The sequence below is a fragment of the Sturnira hondurensis genome, unplaced genomic scaffold (genome assembly GCF_014824575.4).
Source record: "Sturnira hondurensis isolate 20B ecotype Veracruz unplaced genomic scaffold, ASM1482457v3 Scaffold0018399, whole genome shotgun sequence".
NCBI classification, from domain to species: Eukaryota; Metazoa; Chordata; class Mammalia; order Chiroptera; family Phyllostomidae; genus Sturnira; species Sturnira hondurensis.
In genome coordinates, this window is record NW_028091030.1 from 743,398 (window position 1) to 759,655 (window position 16,258).

Below are 16,258 nucleotides of genomic sequence, written 5' to 3' on the forward strand. Positions count from 1 at the left end.
ACGAACGTAAAGAAGATGCACAGGGAAGAGGAGAACCAAAATGGAATCATCTGCTGTGTTTGTATTCGAGCTTGCCTCTGTGTGTGTATGGGGGTGGGGTTTGACAAGGATGCGGGGAAGAAACCCAACCACCCCCCGCCCCCACTCGGTTCTGGGGAGCCGGGTACCCTGGCTCTCCCCGCTGCAAGGATGCAAGGACGGCTAGGAGCTGCCACCGCCACCGGAGCCCGGTGCAGAGCCCGAGGCACAATAACCAGCGCCCTGAGCGTGCGCATCGGAGACCAGGGACTGGCAGGGGGACCTGCGTCCCGTCCCGGGCCACCACGGCCCCTACAGACTTGGGGAGCCCGCAACGGACAGTCACATCTTAAGACCCCTGCTCCCCGGCCGCCCAGACTGAGCCGCCAGCTCCCGGGGCTTCGAGCGCTCTCCAACCCCCGTGGGCGGGGCCTGCCTTCCGGAGCGGGGGTGGTGGCGGCGGCGCAGGGAAAGGGCCGTTACTTCCCCAGAGTGGCAGGGCGACGTCAGGCGGAAGGGCGCGGGGCGCGCACGCTTTAAAAGGCATTCGCTGTCATCCGAGCTCTCAGCCGTGTGTGGGTAGCAGCCGGCTATATAAGCGGCGGGCCGGTCGCCGCGGGGCAGACGGCGGCGGCGGCAGAGGCGAGCGCCTGGGATCACAGCGAAGTAGCGACCCGGGAGCCCCGCGCCTCCCAGACCGGCCTTCCGTCCACGACCCCGAGGAGCCCCGACCCGGGCCCGCGAGGGCCGCCGCCGCCCCACAGCAGATTTGGATCCCCCACCCGGCGAGCCCCAGGCTGCTGCCCCCCGGGGGGGCCCGGCGCAGCGGCCGTCCCCGGACAGCCCCGCCGCCCCGCCGCCGGGCCCCGAAGACGCCGGCAGCGCCATGGCGGCCGCCAAGCCCGGCGAGCTGATGGGCATCTGCTCCAGCTACCAAGCGGTGATGCCGCACTTCGTGTGCCTGGCCGATGAGTTCCCGCAGCCCGTGCGGCCCGCCAAGCTGACCAAGGGCAAGGGCCGGCTCCGGCGGCCGCGCCAGTCCCGCTTCAAGACGCAGCCGGTGACCTTCGACGAGATCCAGGAGGTGGAGGAGGAGGGGGTGTCTCCCTTGGAGGAGGAGAAGGCCAGGAAGTCGTTCCTGCAGAGCCTCGAGTGCCTGCGCCGCAGCACGCAGAGCCTGTCGCTGCAGAGGGAGCAGCTCAGCAGCAGCAAACTGAGGAACAGCCTGGACTCCAGCGACTCCGACTCGGCCCTGTGAGCGCCGCCGGCAGCGGGGGCTCGCACGTCTCCGCGTGCGCACCTCGGCGGGGCCAGCGCGCGGGGACCTCCAGGACCCGCACGGCGGTCCCTTCCACCCCTGGACTCCCGCCAGGCTACGAACTGGTCGGCGCTCCCCGCGCTGCGCTCGCCCTGAGGCCAGGGACGCCAGGAAGGGGGCCACTTTCTTTGCCCTTGTAAATGTTTATTTTTTAACTCTGCCCAGTACGAACTCTGCTGTGAGTGTGTGCGGGGTGATGTGCCCGCGTGGAGTAGCCCACGTTGCCGGGGCTTCCTGGAGAGCCGCTCCGCGCCCTCGTCCCAGGGTTTGCAGCTCCGATACTGCACACCGCTCCACCACCGTGCCCCACAGCACACACTGGTTCACACTCACGCCAACATACTCTCGCTGAACACTTTTATAATTGTTAGGCGCGGCGGACGGGATTTGGGGCGCAGCGGTTGCTGCTGCTGTGGCCGGAGGATTGATATTTATTTTTGCATTGCGGTGGCTGACGGCGTTTATTTAACGATCTTTTTACCTGAATATGTCTGTGAGGCTCCTGAATGGAGACGAATAAAGTCAGTATATTTGCACAGTGCATTTTTCCAGGCTCTTGAGTTCTTGAACCTTCGGGGCCCTGCCTCAGACTGGGGGAGGTGGGGAAGGATGGGGCTGGAATGGGAGTAAGGGGATCCCCAAGTGGAGGTAATTCAGACCCTGGAACGAGGTCGTGTCCCCAGTGCCCGAGTCCATTGCCAGCCTCCCCAAGTGGATCCACACCCAGCCCAGAGCGCCCCTGCCTCCCTGGTCTGTTCCCATCGCCAGTGTCCGGGATGGAGTTGAAGCCGCAGGCCGGCACTGTGAGGATGGAGAGTCCGACTCGGTGCAGTTGACCTCTCAGGGAGGCTGGGGTCAGAGTCACAGCCCTCTACCCACTCCGCACCCTTTCCTAGGTGGGGAGATGCCCGAGCCAGCAGCGGGGAGACTCGGGTGGGGATATCTAGCCGCCGGAGCTAGGCAAGAGTTTGTGCCCTCCGTGTCGTGCGCTGATCCCGGGGAGTGCTGGAGACCCTGCGCCCTAGGCGCAAATGGCGGTTGTTTTCAGTTTTTTGGTCCCTCTGTGCAGCCCTTCACTTCGCCGTCCTCGGGGGTTCGCGAGGAGGGTGGGGCATGTCTTAGGTCGGGGCCTGAAGAGGCTTGGGTACCACCAAGTCTCCCCAGCCCTTTTGTGTACGATGAGAAGGCAATCTAGCCGTCACGGAAGGAAAGGTCGCAGGGAGAGTCGTGTAGGGATCGCGGGGAAGCTCTCCCGGCTCTGCCTCCTGTGCCCCCGGCATCGCAAGGAGCCTGTCTTTCCAGCGCTGCCTGTCTCCGCGCTAGACCCTCAGCGTTGGAGTGTAACGCGTCACTTGGCAGCGGGTAGTGACCCCGACTTGGTGGCCCTATCATCGCACCCCTCCAGGCTTACTTCGGCGCTGTCCCACCCTGCCGGGCCGAGTAGTTCGAAGAGACGTGGAGAGCTTGAGTGCTTTTCCGTCTCCTCCCCTCAGGTCGCCCTGTTTCCGTGCTCGCGCGCCCTCTGGTGGTGGGGGCTGGTGCTCAGCTCAGTCCAGGAGGGGATCTGAACGGACTTTCATCTTAACATCGCACCTCTTGTGGCCCCACTCCTCCCCCCTTTCAGGATTCTAGAGAGCAGAGGAAAGAAACGAAGAAACAAAAATAGAAGCACCTTTCTATTTCCTAGATAGGATGCTGCCAGATCCATGAATTGCTGAATAAAGCTGTCAGGTCTTAAAGAAATACAAAAACACACAGGGCCTGAGAGAATGTCCTCCCTGGCCCAGAGCGAGGAGGACAGGCGCAGGGTCTCTGGGACTGGGTGTTGGGCGCAGTCCGAGCTCCAGGGAGCACGCTGGTCATTGCGGGCCCCCTAGTGACAGTCAGCCCCATTGTGCTGCGGCTGACCAAGGGCCCTTACTTGCAAATGCCTTCGCCTGGTGAGGCAGCTGTGGCGCTGCTTTGATTCCAGTGTCTGCAGCTGCCAAGGCTGGGAGGTGGGAGGAAGGTTCACCGGACTCTGAATTCCCTCACCCCATTCTCTTCCCTCAACTCAACCTGCTCCCCGCCCATCTTAGCTTTCATCTTTAGCAGTAAGTAGCTCCTGTTTCTACTCTTCGAGAGCGGATGCCCCCAACCTTCCTGGTGGAGGTCACACGCTGTGGGCCTGAGACCCTGGCTTGGGTGTCTCCTCTCTGGGCACCACGGCCCCCTTCTTCCTGCGGGAGAGCCGCCTTCTCCCATCCACCTTCGGCCCCTCCCCTCGCTGCAGGCCTCCTGGGGTCACCCTGGCCAATATCTGGGGGTGGGTGTGGGACCACACCCCATCAGGCAGGCCCTGCTTGCCATGAGCCAGTGCTTCTGAAGTGTGTGTTGGGTTCCAACGAGCAAGGGGCCAGTGAGGAAGGCGGATGCCCATCTTGCTTACTTCTTGGTTTGTCTTTACATTATTTCGCTGAATAGATGTTCCACATTTAATCAAGCTAATTCCCCACTCTTTGATATAAAAGTGGTGTCTGATTTGTCCCAGTTTCTTAGTTTTGCCTCTAGCTGGCAGTTAGCTCTCAGGGTTGGGTATAGAAAGAAGTTTGGAAGAGAAATTTGGCATGGGCCGACAGGGCCTGGGTGAGGGAGGTGAAAGTTGAGATGCGCCAGCATTAGAGGCAGCAGGCTGGTCTGGGGTGCCCTCTGCTCTGAGCATCTCTGCTCTGCACAGAAGAGGAAGAAGGGGAGGCAGGAGGGGGCTTCTCTGAGGTCCTTATGGAACTGCTGGGGCTCAGCCCCTCCCCGTGGCTGGAAGGCATTCCAAGGCAGCACACAGATCCAAGGAGGTGGCTGGGCTGAGCTGTGCTGGGAGGCCAAATGGTGGAAGAGGAGGAAAGAAAGAGGCATGGGCTGAGGGAGCAAGAGAGCGTGAGAACCAGAAAGATGGGGGAGAACTGAGACCCTCGGGGACACAAAGAAACATGGAGACATGGAGAGATGGGGAAACAAAGAGAGAGTCAGGAGCCAGAAAATGTCAAGAGATGGGCAGAAATAAGGGCTACCTTTGGAGAGAGAGAGAAGGGGGCCCCTGGAGAGTGGGAGGGAGGGGAGGCGAGATGTAAAGTGCTCTGGAGAATGGGCTTTGAAGGAGAGAGACTCTCAGAGTGGCCCTCTCCAGGAGCTGCAGAGCCAGCACGTGCCTGGGGTGGGCAGGAGCCTGCCCGGCTGCCTGGATTTACAGACACTGGGATTTACGGGCTCGTCCAAGGAGATGGCCTCCTTCCTGCCCTTCCCTGCCTGGGCTTCAGCCCATGGTCCTGGCCCGGGTGACCAGTTTCCAAATAAGCTCGATCCCATAGGAGGTAACAAGTGGCTATCCCAGCTTTGGCTGGCAGCCTCTTCTGGACATTTCTCTTTGGCCCATGGGGAGATATTTTTCAGGGTGTTTCTTGGACTATTTTGAAAGCCAGCGCGACCTCCGAGGCCTACTGTGTGCCAGTTCTGGGCCCGCTTGGTGTGGGGTGGAGAGGGGAGGGTGGTCTGTGATTCAAGGAAATGGGGTCAGCTGTGGGCTGGCGCTCCTCCCTCAGGGAGCACATTCGGGGACCCTCTAGGTCCACTGGGCTTTGGCAACATCGGAAGCGGGGAAAGACCACCGCTGAGTGAGTGCCTCCTGTGAGTATTTTACTTTCATCCTGATAACCTTTCCCAGGTGTCGTACAGGTGAGAAAACTGAGGATCAGAGGGGTTAAATTTCTTGCCCAATGCCACACAGCTGGTCAGTGGTGAGCTGGGTTGCAACCAGTATTTTTTTTTTCATTTCAAAGCCTGTGTTCTTTCTTGGATGTGAACTCCAACCTCTCACTGTAACCCCTGTGACAGGGATCCTGAAAGACCTCCTGTTGTGTGTGGGGGGGTAGGGGGCGGGGTAACTGACCAGAGCAGAGCACCTCTGGTTTAGAACTCCATCCCATGCCTGGCCCCCACGGGCTGTTTCCTGCCCTGACTCTGCACAGCTGGGAAACTAAGGTCAAGCTGTCCTGGGAGATACAAGATTTCTTGTTCGGGGACTTTGGCTCAAGGATCTCCCAGTGGCTTTGCTGAAGCTTCCTTGGACTACAGGGCAGACTGCAGACACTTCTCCCTGTCTCTGGATAGAGTCTCTGGCACTGCAGCCTGCTGGCTCCCTCTCTGTTTCGTTTCACACAGGTGTGTCCCCTACTGTAATCCCAGCACGCTTAATCCATGTGGCATTTGCTTCTTGGAGAACGCTGGCTGGCACACTCTTCTGTCTCCCAGCAGGCTCCCTTGGGCCCCCACTGACACAGGGGACGGACAGTGGGTATCGTCTTAGATAGGACCATGGGGGCATAGCAAAGGTACCCAACAAATACGTGTCCTGCTGGTCTACTGTCCCTGCTCTGGGTGGGGAACTAGCACGTCACAGCCTGTGTGGGGGGTGAGATCATGGGTCCCCTGAGTGAACAGCTATCCTCTAGGACTATGGTCGAGGCCGTATGACGGTAGCAACCGCCTGCCCATTCAGCTGCAAGGCCCGAGGCAGGGACTGCTAATTGCTCACTGACACTGACTTTCCCCAGATGCTGTCGTACCTAGCTCTATCGACATGATTAAGTTTCTGCCCATGGCGTCCATTGGGAAGAAGAGCACGTTTCTCCCAGGCCTTGGCCTTAGGTGCAGCCGCTCTATTTCCCCTTCCCACAGGTGGGGACATAGATGTGCGGCCATCCGGCAGTGATCAAGCTGACAAGGCCACCGGCTTAGGCGATGGCGGAGAAACCAGATGGAAGGACCCCAGGCTCCTTCCTGAATGACCTTGTGGAACTGAACAGCCTGCCAGTCTGAAACAAGCCCCAGGGATAGTTTTGACATGTGAGAGAAGCACACTTCCATCTTCTTCGAGCCACAAAACTGTTACTGGTTATCTTTACTATAGCAGTCTTTCGTTGCTGTAAATAAACAAAAATTAGTGCTGGCTGTGGGGTGCATCCTAAAAAACCCCTGCGGCATGAGCCATTGACTTAACGGCTTCGCTCCCGATCCGGAGGGTACAGGGACTGCAGGCTGGGAAGTTGGAGGTCTTCGTTACTCCTTGGAACAGAATTTAATAAAACCATCTCAGGACACTTCGGAAAGGCTGGTCACATGTTGACCCAGGCCATAGCTCTGGAAGAAGTGGCTGGAAAGAGCTGAATATTAGTGTACATGCAGCTGCTCTTGGTAGCTGCGATGTACACCCATTGGCTTTTAGCGAATTAGTACAAGAAAGACGGGAGAGGTGGAAAGGAGTAGAGAGTATCAGAAATGTGGGGCCTCCCAGAGGTGAAAGCCACCCGCTTTGTGAGCTGCACAGAAGGAGAGTAGCTGTGGAGGGTCAGGGCCTCCCTCACGGTCCCCCAGGGAAGCCCAGCACAGAACCCAGTGCAGCCCGGAGCCAGGTTATGAGGGGGTTGGCCTCCCCTCAGGTCCACTGCTTTAGGTTCCCCCTGCCCCGGGGTAGCCAAAATTAAAGAGAGAGGGCTGGACCAGAAGAGGAAACAGAATAGAAAGGCTTCAGAACTCTGCGGGGAAAACATCTGAGGTGTGGTTACTGGCACCTGGAACTAGCTAGAAGCACCTAGACCAGAAACTGCGGAGGAAAGTAGGCATTGGCTGGTGACCAGGTTGTCTGAGCCCCGAGGCAGCCCCCGGCGAGGCCGGGCCTTGAACACCTGCCTCAGATGTGGTCACAGAGGTGGCGGGGGAGGGGGGAGGAGAACCTTCCAGACCCAGGTGGGTTGGGTCAGCGCACCACGGAACACTCGTGTTCCTCTGCCAGAGCAAGCCTGTGCCCCTGCGGCCGGCGCGACTGGCCTGTTGCGGTGCCCCAGGGACTTCCGAGTGTGTCCCTTCTTCCCCTGGTGCGTGGCAGGGTTACTGTGCTTTTCCCACCCTGTCCAGCATCGCGTGGGGGTGCAGCCGGGGTGGTGGTGCTGGGGGGGGGCGGACAGATGACTTCTCCTGCAGTTTATATGTCACTGGGACGTGCTTCCTTTCCCCCAGATACACTGCACTTTGATCTGGAAGTGTAACTAAATGGAGTATGGGACCGAGTTCCTGCAGAGGGGCAGAGTGTGTTCTGTTACAGGAGGGACGGTGACTCAGGTATCTATCTGGTAGCCAGCCGAGGAGCCCACAGTGGAGTCTGCGAGTGGTCCACTGATACCCGTCTTCCGCATCTTCCCGGGCACAGGGTCAGGCTGATTTCTGTCTCCTCTGTGTGAGCACAGCGATGTACCATGGCCCTCCGCAAAGGAATGAGCAGGCAAGTGTGCATGCTGGGCCGAGGCCTTGACACCGTGGCAGGTGGCTCTTGCTCTTCCCAAAGACTGGCCAGGCACGTACCTGTGGACCGCCATTGACCAAGCATGGTGGCAGTGCCTGGGGATCTGATGACATTGTGCTGCCCGTGGATGGCTGTGGGGTGTGGACTCCCGTCTCCTTTAACATACTGCATTCCTGCTGGGTTTCTTCGTAGCAGCCTACCTACCAGAGTCCTTTCTCCCTGCCTGCAGCAGAGTGGGGACACCTTGTCTGCCCACCTGACCCAGAGCAGGTTTTCTCACAACTGGGGTGGGGACCTGAGGCTCCCACCCAGATGTGCCCCAGCAGTGGGGAAGGGGCGCAGAGTGGTATTGTAAGAAATCTTAGCAGGAACCGGGACATGCCAGATTCTAGCCTGGCTCTGCTCCCCCATTGTGTATGGACTTGAACAAATCATTCCCCCTCCCCCCTCCCCCCACCCCGCCCCATGGCTTTCCTTGTCTCTATGTTCTGAAGTTTATATAAGGCCTGGGAGACCTTAGACACCTTAGAGCCTTAGGATCCTGGCCTCGAGGGCTGTGCAGAGAGGCCGCGTCCACAGAGACCAGGCGTCCAGCTCCTCCCGTGCAGATGGGGAGATGGCGGCACAGAGGAAGGCAGAGCCTTCTCCAAGACAGCAGCGCCTTCACCCCACCCCTCGTTCCCAGCCTTGGGGACAGTCCCAGAAACTATGGGCTGGGCTGTTCTGTACTGAACAATTCCTTCCAAACCCAAAATAACCGCCTGAGTGCCACCCTCCCGCAGACTTGGGAGCCCAGCCAATGTGGCAGCGCCCATGGCCCAGCTCGCGCCCCTTCTGGACTGGCCTGCTGGCCTTTAGGTAGCCTCTGACCTTCCCTCTGATCTCCTTGGGAGGGTTCTGACAGAGCTTCCTTCTGCCCCCATTTTCCAGACTGTGTGAGGAGGGGCCAGACCCTGTAAATTGCTACCCTCAGATCCACGCCCCATAAGACCCATCTGATTGGCCATTACGTGTGTCCTGAGGTTTTGTGATTAGCTGTGCTCTGGTCTGCTGTGGAGTGCAACCCCCAAGAAGCTGCTGGGCACACAGAGTCTCCTTTGGACCACCAATGGGTATTCTGTGCGAGAGGCCCAGGCCTGCTGAGCCTGCCCCTGCTGAGCCCCCCCCCCCCACCCCCTGCACTGAGAGGGACAGCGCTGAAGGCCTTAAAGAAGCCTGGTGGGATATACACACACCACACAGTTGGCCTTCTTTACCCCAACGGGACTGGGGCACGGCCATGGCTGAAACCCAGTGGGCCGGCGGCAGGAACTCTCTTACTGTAGGCTGGACATGTGGGGACTCTGGGCCAGGTAACAGGTGACATCGTCTCCTTCTACAGCCTGAAAGGCCCATCTTGTGCCTCCTAAGGCACTTCTCAAAGAGAAGTTGGGAGGAGCTAAAGGTTTAGTGAGCAGTGGCTGTTCCTTGTTAGTTTCAGTGATATTTGAAGACAAGAGGTGTCCTCTGCAAGTGTTAGCTAGGTTTTGAGCAGAGATGTAAGGGAGTTGAGGAAGGTAGGGGCTTCACAAGTCTGAAACAACTGGCTGCTTCTGTCACCCAAACACAGGACGTCAGAGGGAGGTGACTCAGAGCCTTTCTCAAAGACTGTCCATCAGGCAAAACAAGCAGACCAGGAAGCCAGCCCCCAGGCAAGGATCAGACTCAGGGCGTGGCTTCTCTCTTAAAACCTGTTATTTCACTCAGTCTCAGATCACTGCCATTCAGGTCAGGGAGAGGTGTGGCCAGAGTGCAAAGGTAGACAAGATGCAGGTGTGAGAATTCTGCGAGGACGTAGCACTGGTTCATGAGATGACTGTAAGCAAATAGATTTTGATCCCTGATGAATATTTCAAGGACCTGTTTTTCCAAAGAAATCATAACAGTCCCCAAATAGCCCCCAAGGAAGATGCTTGGCGACGCCCACTTCAGCTGAGGACAGTAGACAAGGGAGGGTCTTCCTGAGGAAGCAGCCAGGACCTGCACAGCCAGGTGGGGTCCTCACTTCCTGCTCGGACTGCTGTGTGTGGCCGTAGTCTCCCTTTGGACCGGGCATGTTTATTGTGGTCTCCATCTCTCTGTCTCACCGTTGTCTACTGGTCAGTGGGTGAGACAAATTGTCTTTTAGCTTACAAGTCATGTGGCCACAGGACCTGCCCCTGAACCAGGTGGAGAGGTCTGGGCATCACTCAGAGATCGTGGTGTGGTAACTGGATGGACTTCGGTGCGTCCATCCACCCCCACAGAGAGGAGGTGAGTGTGTCCTCCTTGTGAGTGCACCCACATATTTAGTGGCCAGAGAGGTGGGCTGTGGCATAGATTGGTAGTGAGTCCCTAAGATCTGTTCTATCCATTTTCCTAGGCAGGAAGCCAGACTAGCTCCAGCCCACCCCACTCCTTGCATCAGGTTTATCCAGTGCCGGGTTTTCTCCCCCACAGGGTGAGTGCAAGTAATATTGCTTCTCCTGGAGCCAGACCTGAGAGGAGGGGTGGGCCAGCTCCACAGTCCCCCTCCCCCCCCCCCCAGGGGCAACCTGGACATGGCGGTACATGGGCTTCTTCCCAGCAGATAATGATGAGGTGGTCTTTGTGGGGGGTGAAGCTGCAACTTGGAGGGAACTTGGGACTCTGAACTGTGCAGTGAGCAGAGCTGTTACAGGAAGGAGAGAGTTGTCTCCTCCTTGGGTACCACAGTGTAGATCTGGTTGCTCCGCAGTAGGGGAACCGTACCTTATGCACTGGGCTCAGTAGGGGAACCGTACCTTATGCACTGGGCTCGCTTTTCCGTCCCTGAGACCTGCCTGGAGAGAGACTCTCCTGTTGGTCCTCTGACTTTCCTGGTGAATGTGGCTGCACACATGCCCAGGATTGATCGTTACAGCTAGTCAGTGTCAGTCTTTAAAAACGAATTTGCTTGGTAAGTCTTTGCTTGTTTTTTTATCTCAAGTTTTTATTAGGTATGTCTCTTGCACACAGTGAAGAGTTGGATTTTATTTTGAGGCTAACTCTGAAAATTGTTTTTAAAAATTAATTAAATACGGGCCGATAGCAAGTAAAGAAGATTGAATCGGTGATCAAAAACCTCCCAGTGAAGAAGAGCCTGGGACCAGATGGCTTCTCTGATGACTTTTACTAAATATTTAAAGAACGTATGCCGATACTTCTCAAAATCTTCCAAAAAATTAAAAGAGGAGGGAATACTTCTTAACTCATTCAGTAAAGGCCAGTAGTACCCCAACACCAAAGCCAGCCAGCGACACCACGAGAAAAGAGAACGGATATCCCCGAGGATCATAGATGCAAAAATCCTCAAAATGTGAGCGAGCTGAACCCAGCAGCACAGTAAGAGGATTCTGTACTGGGACCCACTGAGACCCCTCCCAGAAATGCAAGTTCCACAAAACCTACACTTTTTTCACCATAGGACTCGGCCGCTGGGAGTAAAAGGGAACTCCTTCAACATGATAAAGGACATTGATGGAAAACCCAGGGCCAACATCATCCCCTTGGGGAAAGGGCTTTGCCACGGAGCGGAAGCAAGGTGGGAGGCCTGCTTTGTCGCTGTCCTTCAACATTGCACTGGAAGTTCTCACCAGGGCAATTAAAACTCTTGTGTATGAGGGCTGCTTTTTCTTTTCTCCAGGGTCTACCTTCATCACATTATATGGAACCCTTCGCTCCCTACTTGATTAGGCAGTACCTATTATTACGCTATCATGTAATTTAGCTGGCTCCTTCCGAGGTGTGCTACCCCTGGATTATTGCACTGTTTCCTCTGCACATCCATCGCCTCACCCCACCGCCCACCACCCACCTGAGGCCTCTCCACCTTCCCTCTGTGCTTCTCAGAACTGCAGCCCCCCTAAATTTACCGTTTATTGCTGGGGGTTCACAACTGGGGCAGTTCTATCCTTGGAGGCTATGTAGCGATGCCCAGTGACATTTTCGGTTGCTACGGTTTGGAATGGGGCTTCATGCTACTGGTTGCCAGTGGGTAGAACCCAGGGCTGCTCCTGAACGTCCTACAGTGCATCAGCCCCTACAACAAAGAGTCATGCGTCCAAAATGTCAGTAATGCCAGCACGGAGAAACTCTGCTTTCAGTGTGAGCCCTCAGCTAAAGGCAGCGTTTTTGCTGGAGAGCGTTGGTTGGTTCCGGGGCTGGCTTGCCCTTCCCATCTTCCCCAGCCCCCACCAAGCCATCCTTCCTGCACTTCACTAACTTCATGGCTTTTCTGTGAGATCTTTGCTTTTGCCAGCCTCTCTGTGTTTTTGAGTCTGTGGCTTGTAGGATGGAGTCTGCCTTGTTTGACCATCCAGGAGAAAAAGAGGGAATTTGCGGCTTCCTGCTTCTACGTGCCTAACGAAATCGCCAAGGGAATACTTTAAAACTTCAGCCTGAGATGTTTTAACTCGACCAGGAATGCGAATTCAAAACCCACTGACAACCATTTGGGGTTATGGGTCCTCAGGGAGAACACTTTCCCCCCAACTCAGCGCTACGATTTGTTTGTATGTTTTAGGGGGGGTGGTGAGTGATGGGTTTTGCTCCTGGTTTCCAGGTAACCTGATTGGAGGGGGAGGGGCACTGGGGATGCAGCTTTGTGCAGGGCTGTGTTTCCCATTAACTTTCCCCGTGGGACAGGCTCTGGGGGTCGACTCCTCCTGTGTTCTCATCTCTCACCGCCCATGAGAACCAAAGTTAAGGTTCGCACAATTTTGCAATCCCCTCCAGGTGAAAGTCAGCCTGCTGCCCAGCCCACCTCCCTGGATTCCTGATTTCTCTTATTTTGGCGCTTCTGGGTGTCCCATACTTTCTTGCCACATCATTGACTAATTTCTAACACATTCTAATTTTAACCAACTTTTAAAGTTGCTTTAAGCATAAAAGTCAGTTAGCATATCTGCCTCACTGTGCTGCCCCAAACAGAATCTCTGTCCTTACCCCTCCAAGCCTCTATGTCCTCATCTCTATAATGGGAATGATTATAGAGGTTATCTCAAAACCCTTTGAAGATCAGTGAGGTAATATGTGTAAACCACCAGGCACAGTGTTTGGCTGCAGCAGGTGTTGGTTTTCCCTTTCCCTCCTTCCCAGTGCCTTTCAGCCCCTCCTTCCCCTGTCTTTGCAGTGGGAGAGGGCCCTGAGGCAGTGAATCCCTGGTCCCTAAGGAGCTCAGCGGAGCCCACAGACGCCCCTAGAATGCCATCTCCTGCCCACTCCTCTGCTTCCCGGCGCCGGTCCTCGGGGACCAGCTCCTCAGCCTTCCAGAGCTTTCACTGTTTCCTCCTGCACTGGAAAAGGGCCAGAAGTAACGTTTCTCACTGTCAGCACCTTTTCCAGCAGCCGGAAGCAGCTCCCTGTACAGAGGAACGCAGACAGCGGGGCGGGGTGTGTTTACAGATCAATACAGATTGGATAGCAGGGCTCTCTCTCCCCTCCCTTCCCCCCCTCCAAACAGGCAAGGTGGGGAGGGTCTGAGTTTCTCTCGATTTTTTTGGCTAGCTTGTAATTTTCAATTTCAGCTTTAGGAAAAAAAGTGCAAAATAGTACAAAGAGCTTCTGTATGTGCTTAACCCAGATCCTGTAAGAGTTGACATTTTACATCATTTGCTTTATCATTTTTCTCTGTTGATTTATCTCTCTGTCCATACACACACACACACACACACACCGCTTACTCATTACTGTTGTTGCCTGGGCCATCTGAGAGATACTCGCAAACACGAAGCTCCTTTACTCCTCAGCACACTTCAGAGCACATTTCCAAAAAACAAGAACACTGTCTTTCATATCCACAGTGCAGTTATCAAATCCAGGAAATTAAAAGAAACAGAATACTATGGTGTAACCTATAGACATTCATGTTTTTCCATCAAGGACATATATAAGTGATGTCCTTTATAGATATATATATTTTTTCTGGTCCAGTCTCCTACCCAGCATCCCATACTGCACTTAGTCGGCAGCTTTCGAATCCAGAACAGTCCCTCAGTCTGCCTTGGTCCTGCACGGTCTCAGTGTCTTTGAAGAGCACAAACCAGTTACTTTGTAGAATGTTCCTGAATTTGAGTTTGCCTGCTGTTTCTTCGCAGTTAAATTCACGTTTTGCATTTTGGGCAGGAATACTGCAGCGGCGCTGCGGTGTCCTTCTCGGGGCATCAGATCAGGAGCACCTGCCTCCGTTTGTCCCATCACTGACGGCGGCAATTTTAGTCCCTTGGTTGAGGTGGTGTCTGCCAGGTTTTTCTACTATAAAGATATGATTTTCCTCCTTGGAATTAATAAGTATTTTCAGAGTATGTAAGTATCTCATTTCTCACCAAATTTTAACTTTAATCTTTTCAATTTATTTTTTAGAGAGAGGGGAAGGGAGGGAGAAAGAGAGGAAGAGAAACATCAGTGTGTGAGAGGTACATTGATTGGCTGCCCCTCACATGCCCCCAGCCAGGGACCGGGCCGTCTTGGCATGTGCCCTGACCAGGGATTGAACTGGTGACCTTCCCATTCACAGGCCAGCGCTCAGTCCACTGAGCCACACCAGCCAGGGCTAAATTTAATTTTTATTGTACTTTTTTCCATTACCATTTAATCCCCTTCTATTCCTACCCCCAGCAATCACCACACTGTTGTCCATGTCCATGAGTCCTTTTTCCTTTTCACTCAATTCCTCTACAACTTAAACACCCCCTCCCATCCCCCACCAGCTGTCATCTGCTCCCCTGTTGTTGTACCCTTTGACAATTTTTGTCTGAATTAGTTACTACTGTGATTGATATTTGCCAGTTGGTGATTTTTTAAAAAGATTTTATTTATTTATCTATCTTTAGAGGGGAAGGGAAGGAGAGAGGGAGAGAATATCAATGTATGATTGCCTCTTGTGAGTCCTCTGCTGGGAACTGGCCTGCAACCCAGGCATGTACCCTGACTGAGAATTGAACCACGATCCTCTGGTTTGCAGGTCCGTGCTCAATCCACTGAGCTACATCAGCCAGGGCCAATTGGTGATTTTCTAAAAACTCCATCATTTCTCGACATTCATTAGTTGGCATTCTAACATAATAAAAAATCTTCCCATTTACTTATTTGTGCATTCATTTTTTATATCAGTATGGAGTCATGAATTCCTGTTTCATTCAACACCTTATGATTGTTACTATCATTATTTATATGAGGCTCAAATTGTCCCCAACTTGGTCAGTGGGAGCCTGGTGGCCTTCTAACTATTCTCCCTGCATCTGACAGCAGGGCCTGTGTTTCTTTTGCTCATTGTTCACCCTAGATTCTAGCACAGTACTTAATACATTTTTAAATGAATTATAGAACACTTATCTATAAAGCATCAGTAATAATAGTAACTGTAATAGCATTTTGCAAGCAGTAAATGAGCAATTATGTTTAAAGTGTTCAGAACACGGGTAATATTAATAGCTAATATTTGTTCCCCACTCACTACACACCAGGTACTGTTCTACCACTTCGGCATGTACTAATCCATTAGGCGGGTCCTGGGAGGTAGGTCGTGTTCTTTCCTCATTTCACAGGAGAGGAGTCTGGTGCTGAGAGATCTCGCCCAGGCCACCCAGGCGGTCCCCAGAGCCTGCATTCTGACTGCAGTGCCGGGTAGTCACCTTACACAAGTCATCAGAGTGAGGCACACACACTGATGAGTGTACGACAAAAAGGACTTTGGTGGATCGAGGGTGGAAAGCCGTCCGGGGGGGACCAGCACGAGGGACGTCATGCAGATGGCAAAGCGCAACATGTGCACATCCAGACATTGGAACTGTCCTCCGCACCAGCCTCCCAGGGGGCAGCTATTGACCTGAACTGCCCTCTTCTGGACTCACCCCCCAGCCTCCGGGCTGCCAGTCCTGCCACCATCTCCTCCAGGCAGCCCCTCGCTCTGCCAGTAGCTCTGCGTCACGGCCCTCACCGGCGCCCCTTCACAGCTCCCTGCCCACTTGTCTGTGACTTTGATCATTGACCTAGGTCCACTTCTTAGCAATGATCACTGGTGTGGTTTCACGGTTACTCATTTGATTATTCAGTTCAAGGCTGTGTGCCCCGATGGACTATGATATCATGTTTGCTTTTGTTGCCATTGTATCTCCTGGGCCAACCTACACATAGTAGGTATTTAATAAACACTTGTTGACTATTTGAATGACTATAGCCCTTTACTCTCTCATCCGCTCTTTCATTGGCTTGTCCTCAGAGTCCTGTAAGAGTGTCCTGAGTTGTAAAGAATGAGGGTAGTTTTGATGGTTCAGAGAAGGAAAGGGCCTATTTCCAAAATCCTGTTCCAGGCAAAGAGCAGAGCTAGACCCTGGGCTCATTCTATTTTTGTGACCCGTGTGCCCCCTGCTCTTCACATCACTGTTCAGATTCCCAGCCTCATGGAGATAGCTCTGGGCTTCTGGAGACCCATACAGAGGGACTCTGGGTAGTAACTAATGCTCAGTAGAATCAAGTTATTGATAGTCTTAATACTTGATCCTGGATTTAACATGGTGGAAGTGTGTCTGGTGATTCCCGCCAACACCAGGAGA

General features: G+C 54.4%; 1 protein-coding gene across 1 annotated transcript; it reads left to right on the forward strand.

Annotated features, from left to right (window-relative positions):
• Positions 1 to 578: 578 nt before the first annotated feature.
• CUNH11orf96 (chromosome unknown C11orf96 homolog) lies at positions 579 to 1,877 on the forward strand. Its single transcript, XM_037069061.1, has one exon. The coding sequence runs from the start codon at positions 905 to 907 to the stop codon at positions 1,274 to 1,276; it is 372 nt and encodes a 123-aa protein (XP_036924956.1). The 5' UTR covers positions 579 to 904; the 3' UTR covers positions 1,277 to 1,877.
• Positions 1,878 to 16,258: the final 14,381 nt, after the last annotated feature.

Bases quoted from the DNA above. Each gene is read 5' to 3' on its own strand.
- CUNH11orf96 (XM_037069061.1), top strand. From the start codon at position 905: ATGGCGGCCGCCAAGCCCGGCGAGCTGATGGGCATCTGCTCCAGCTAC.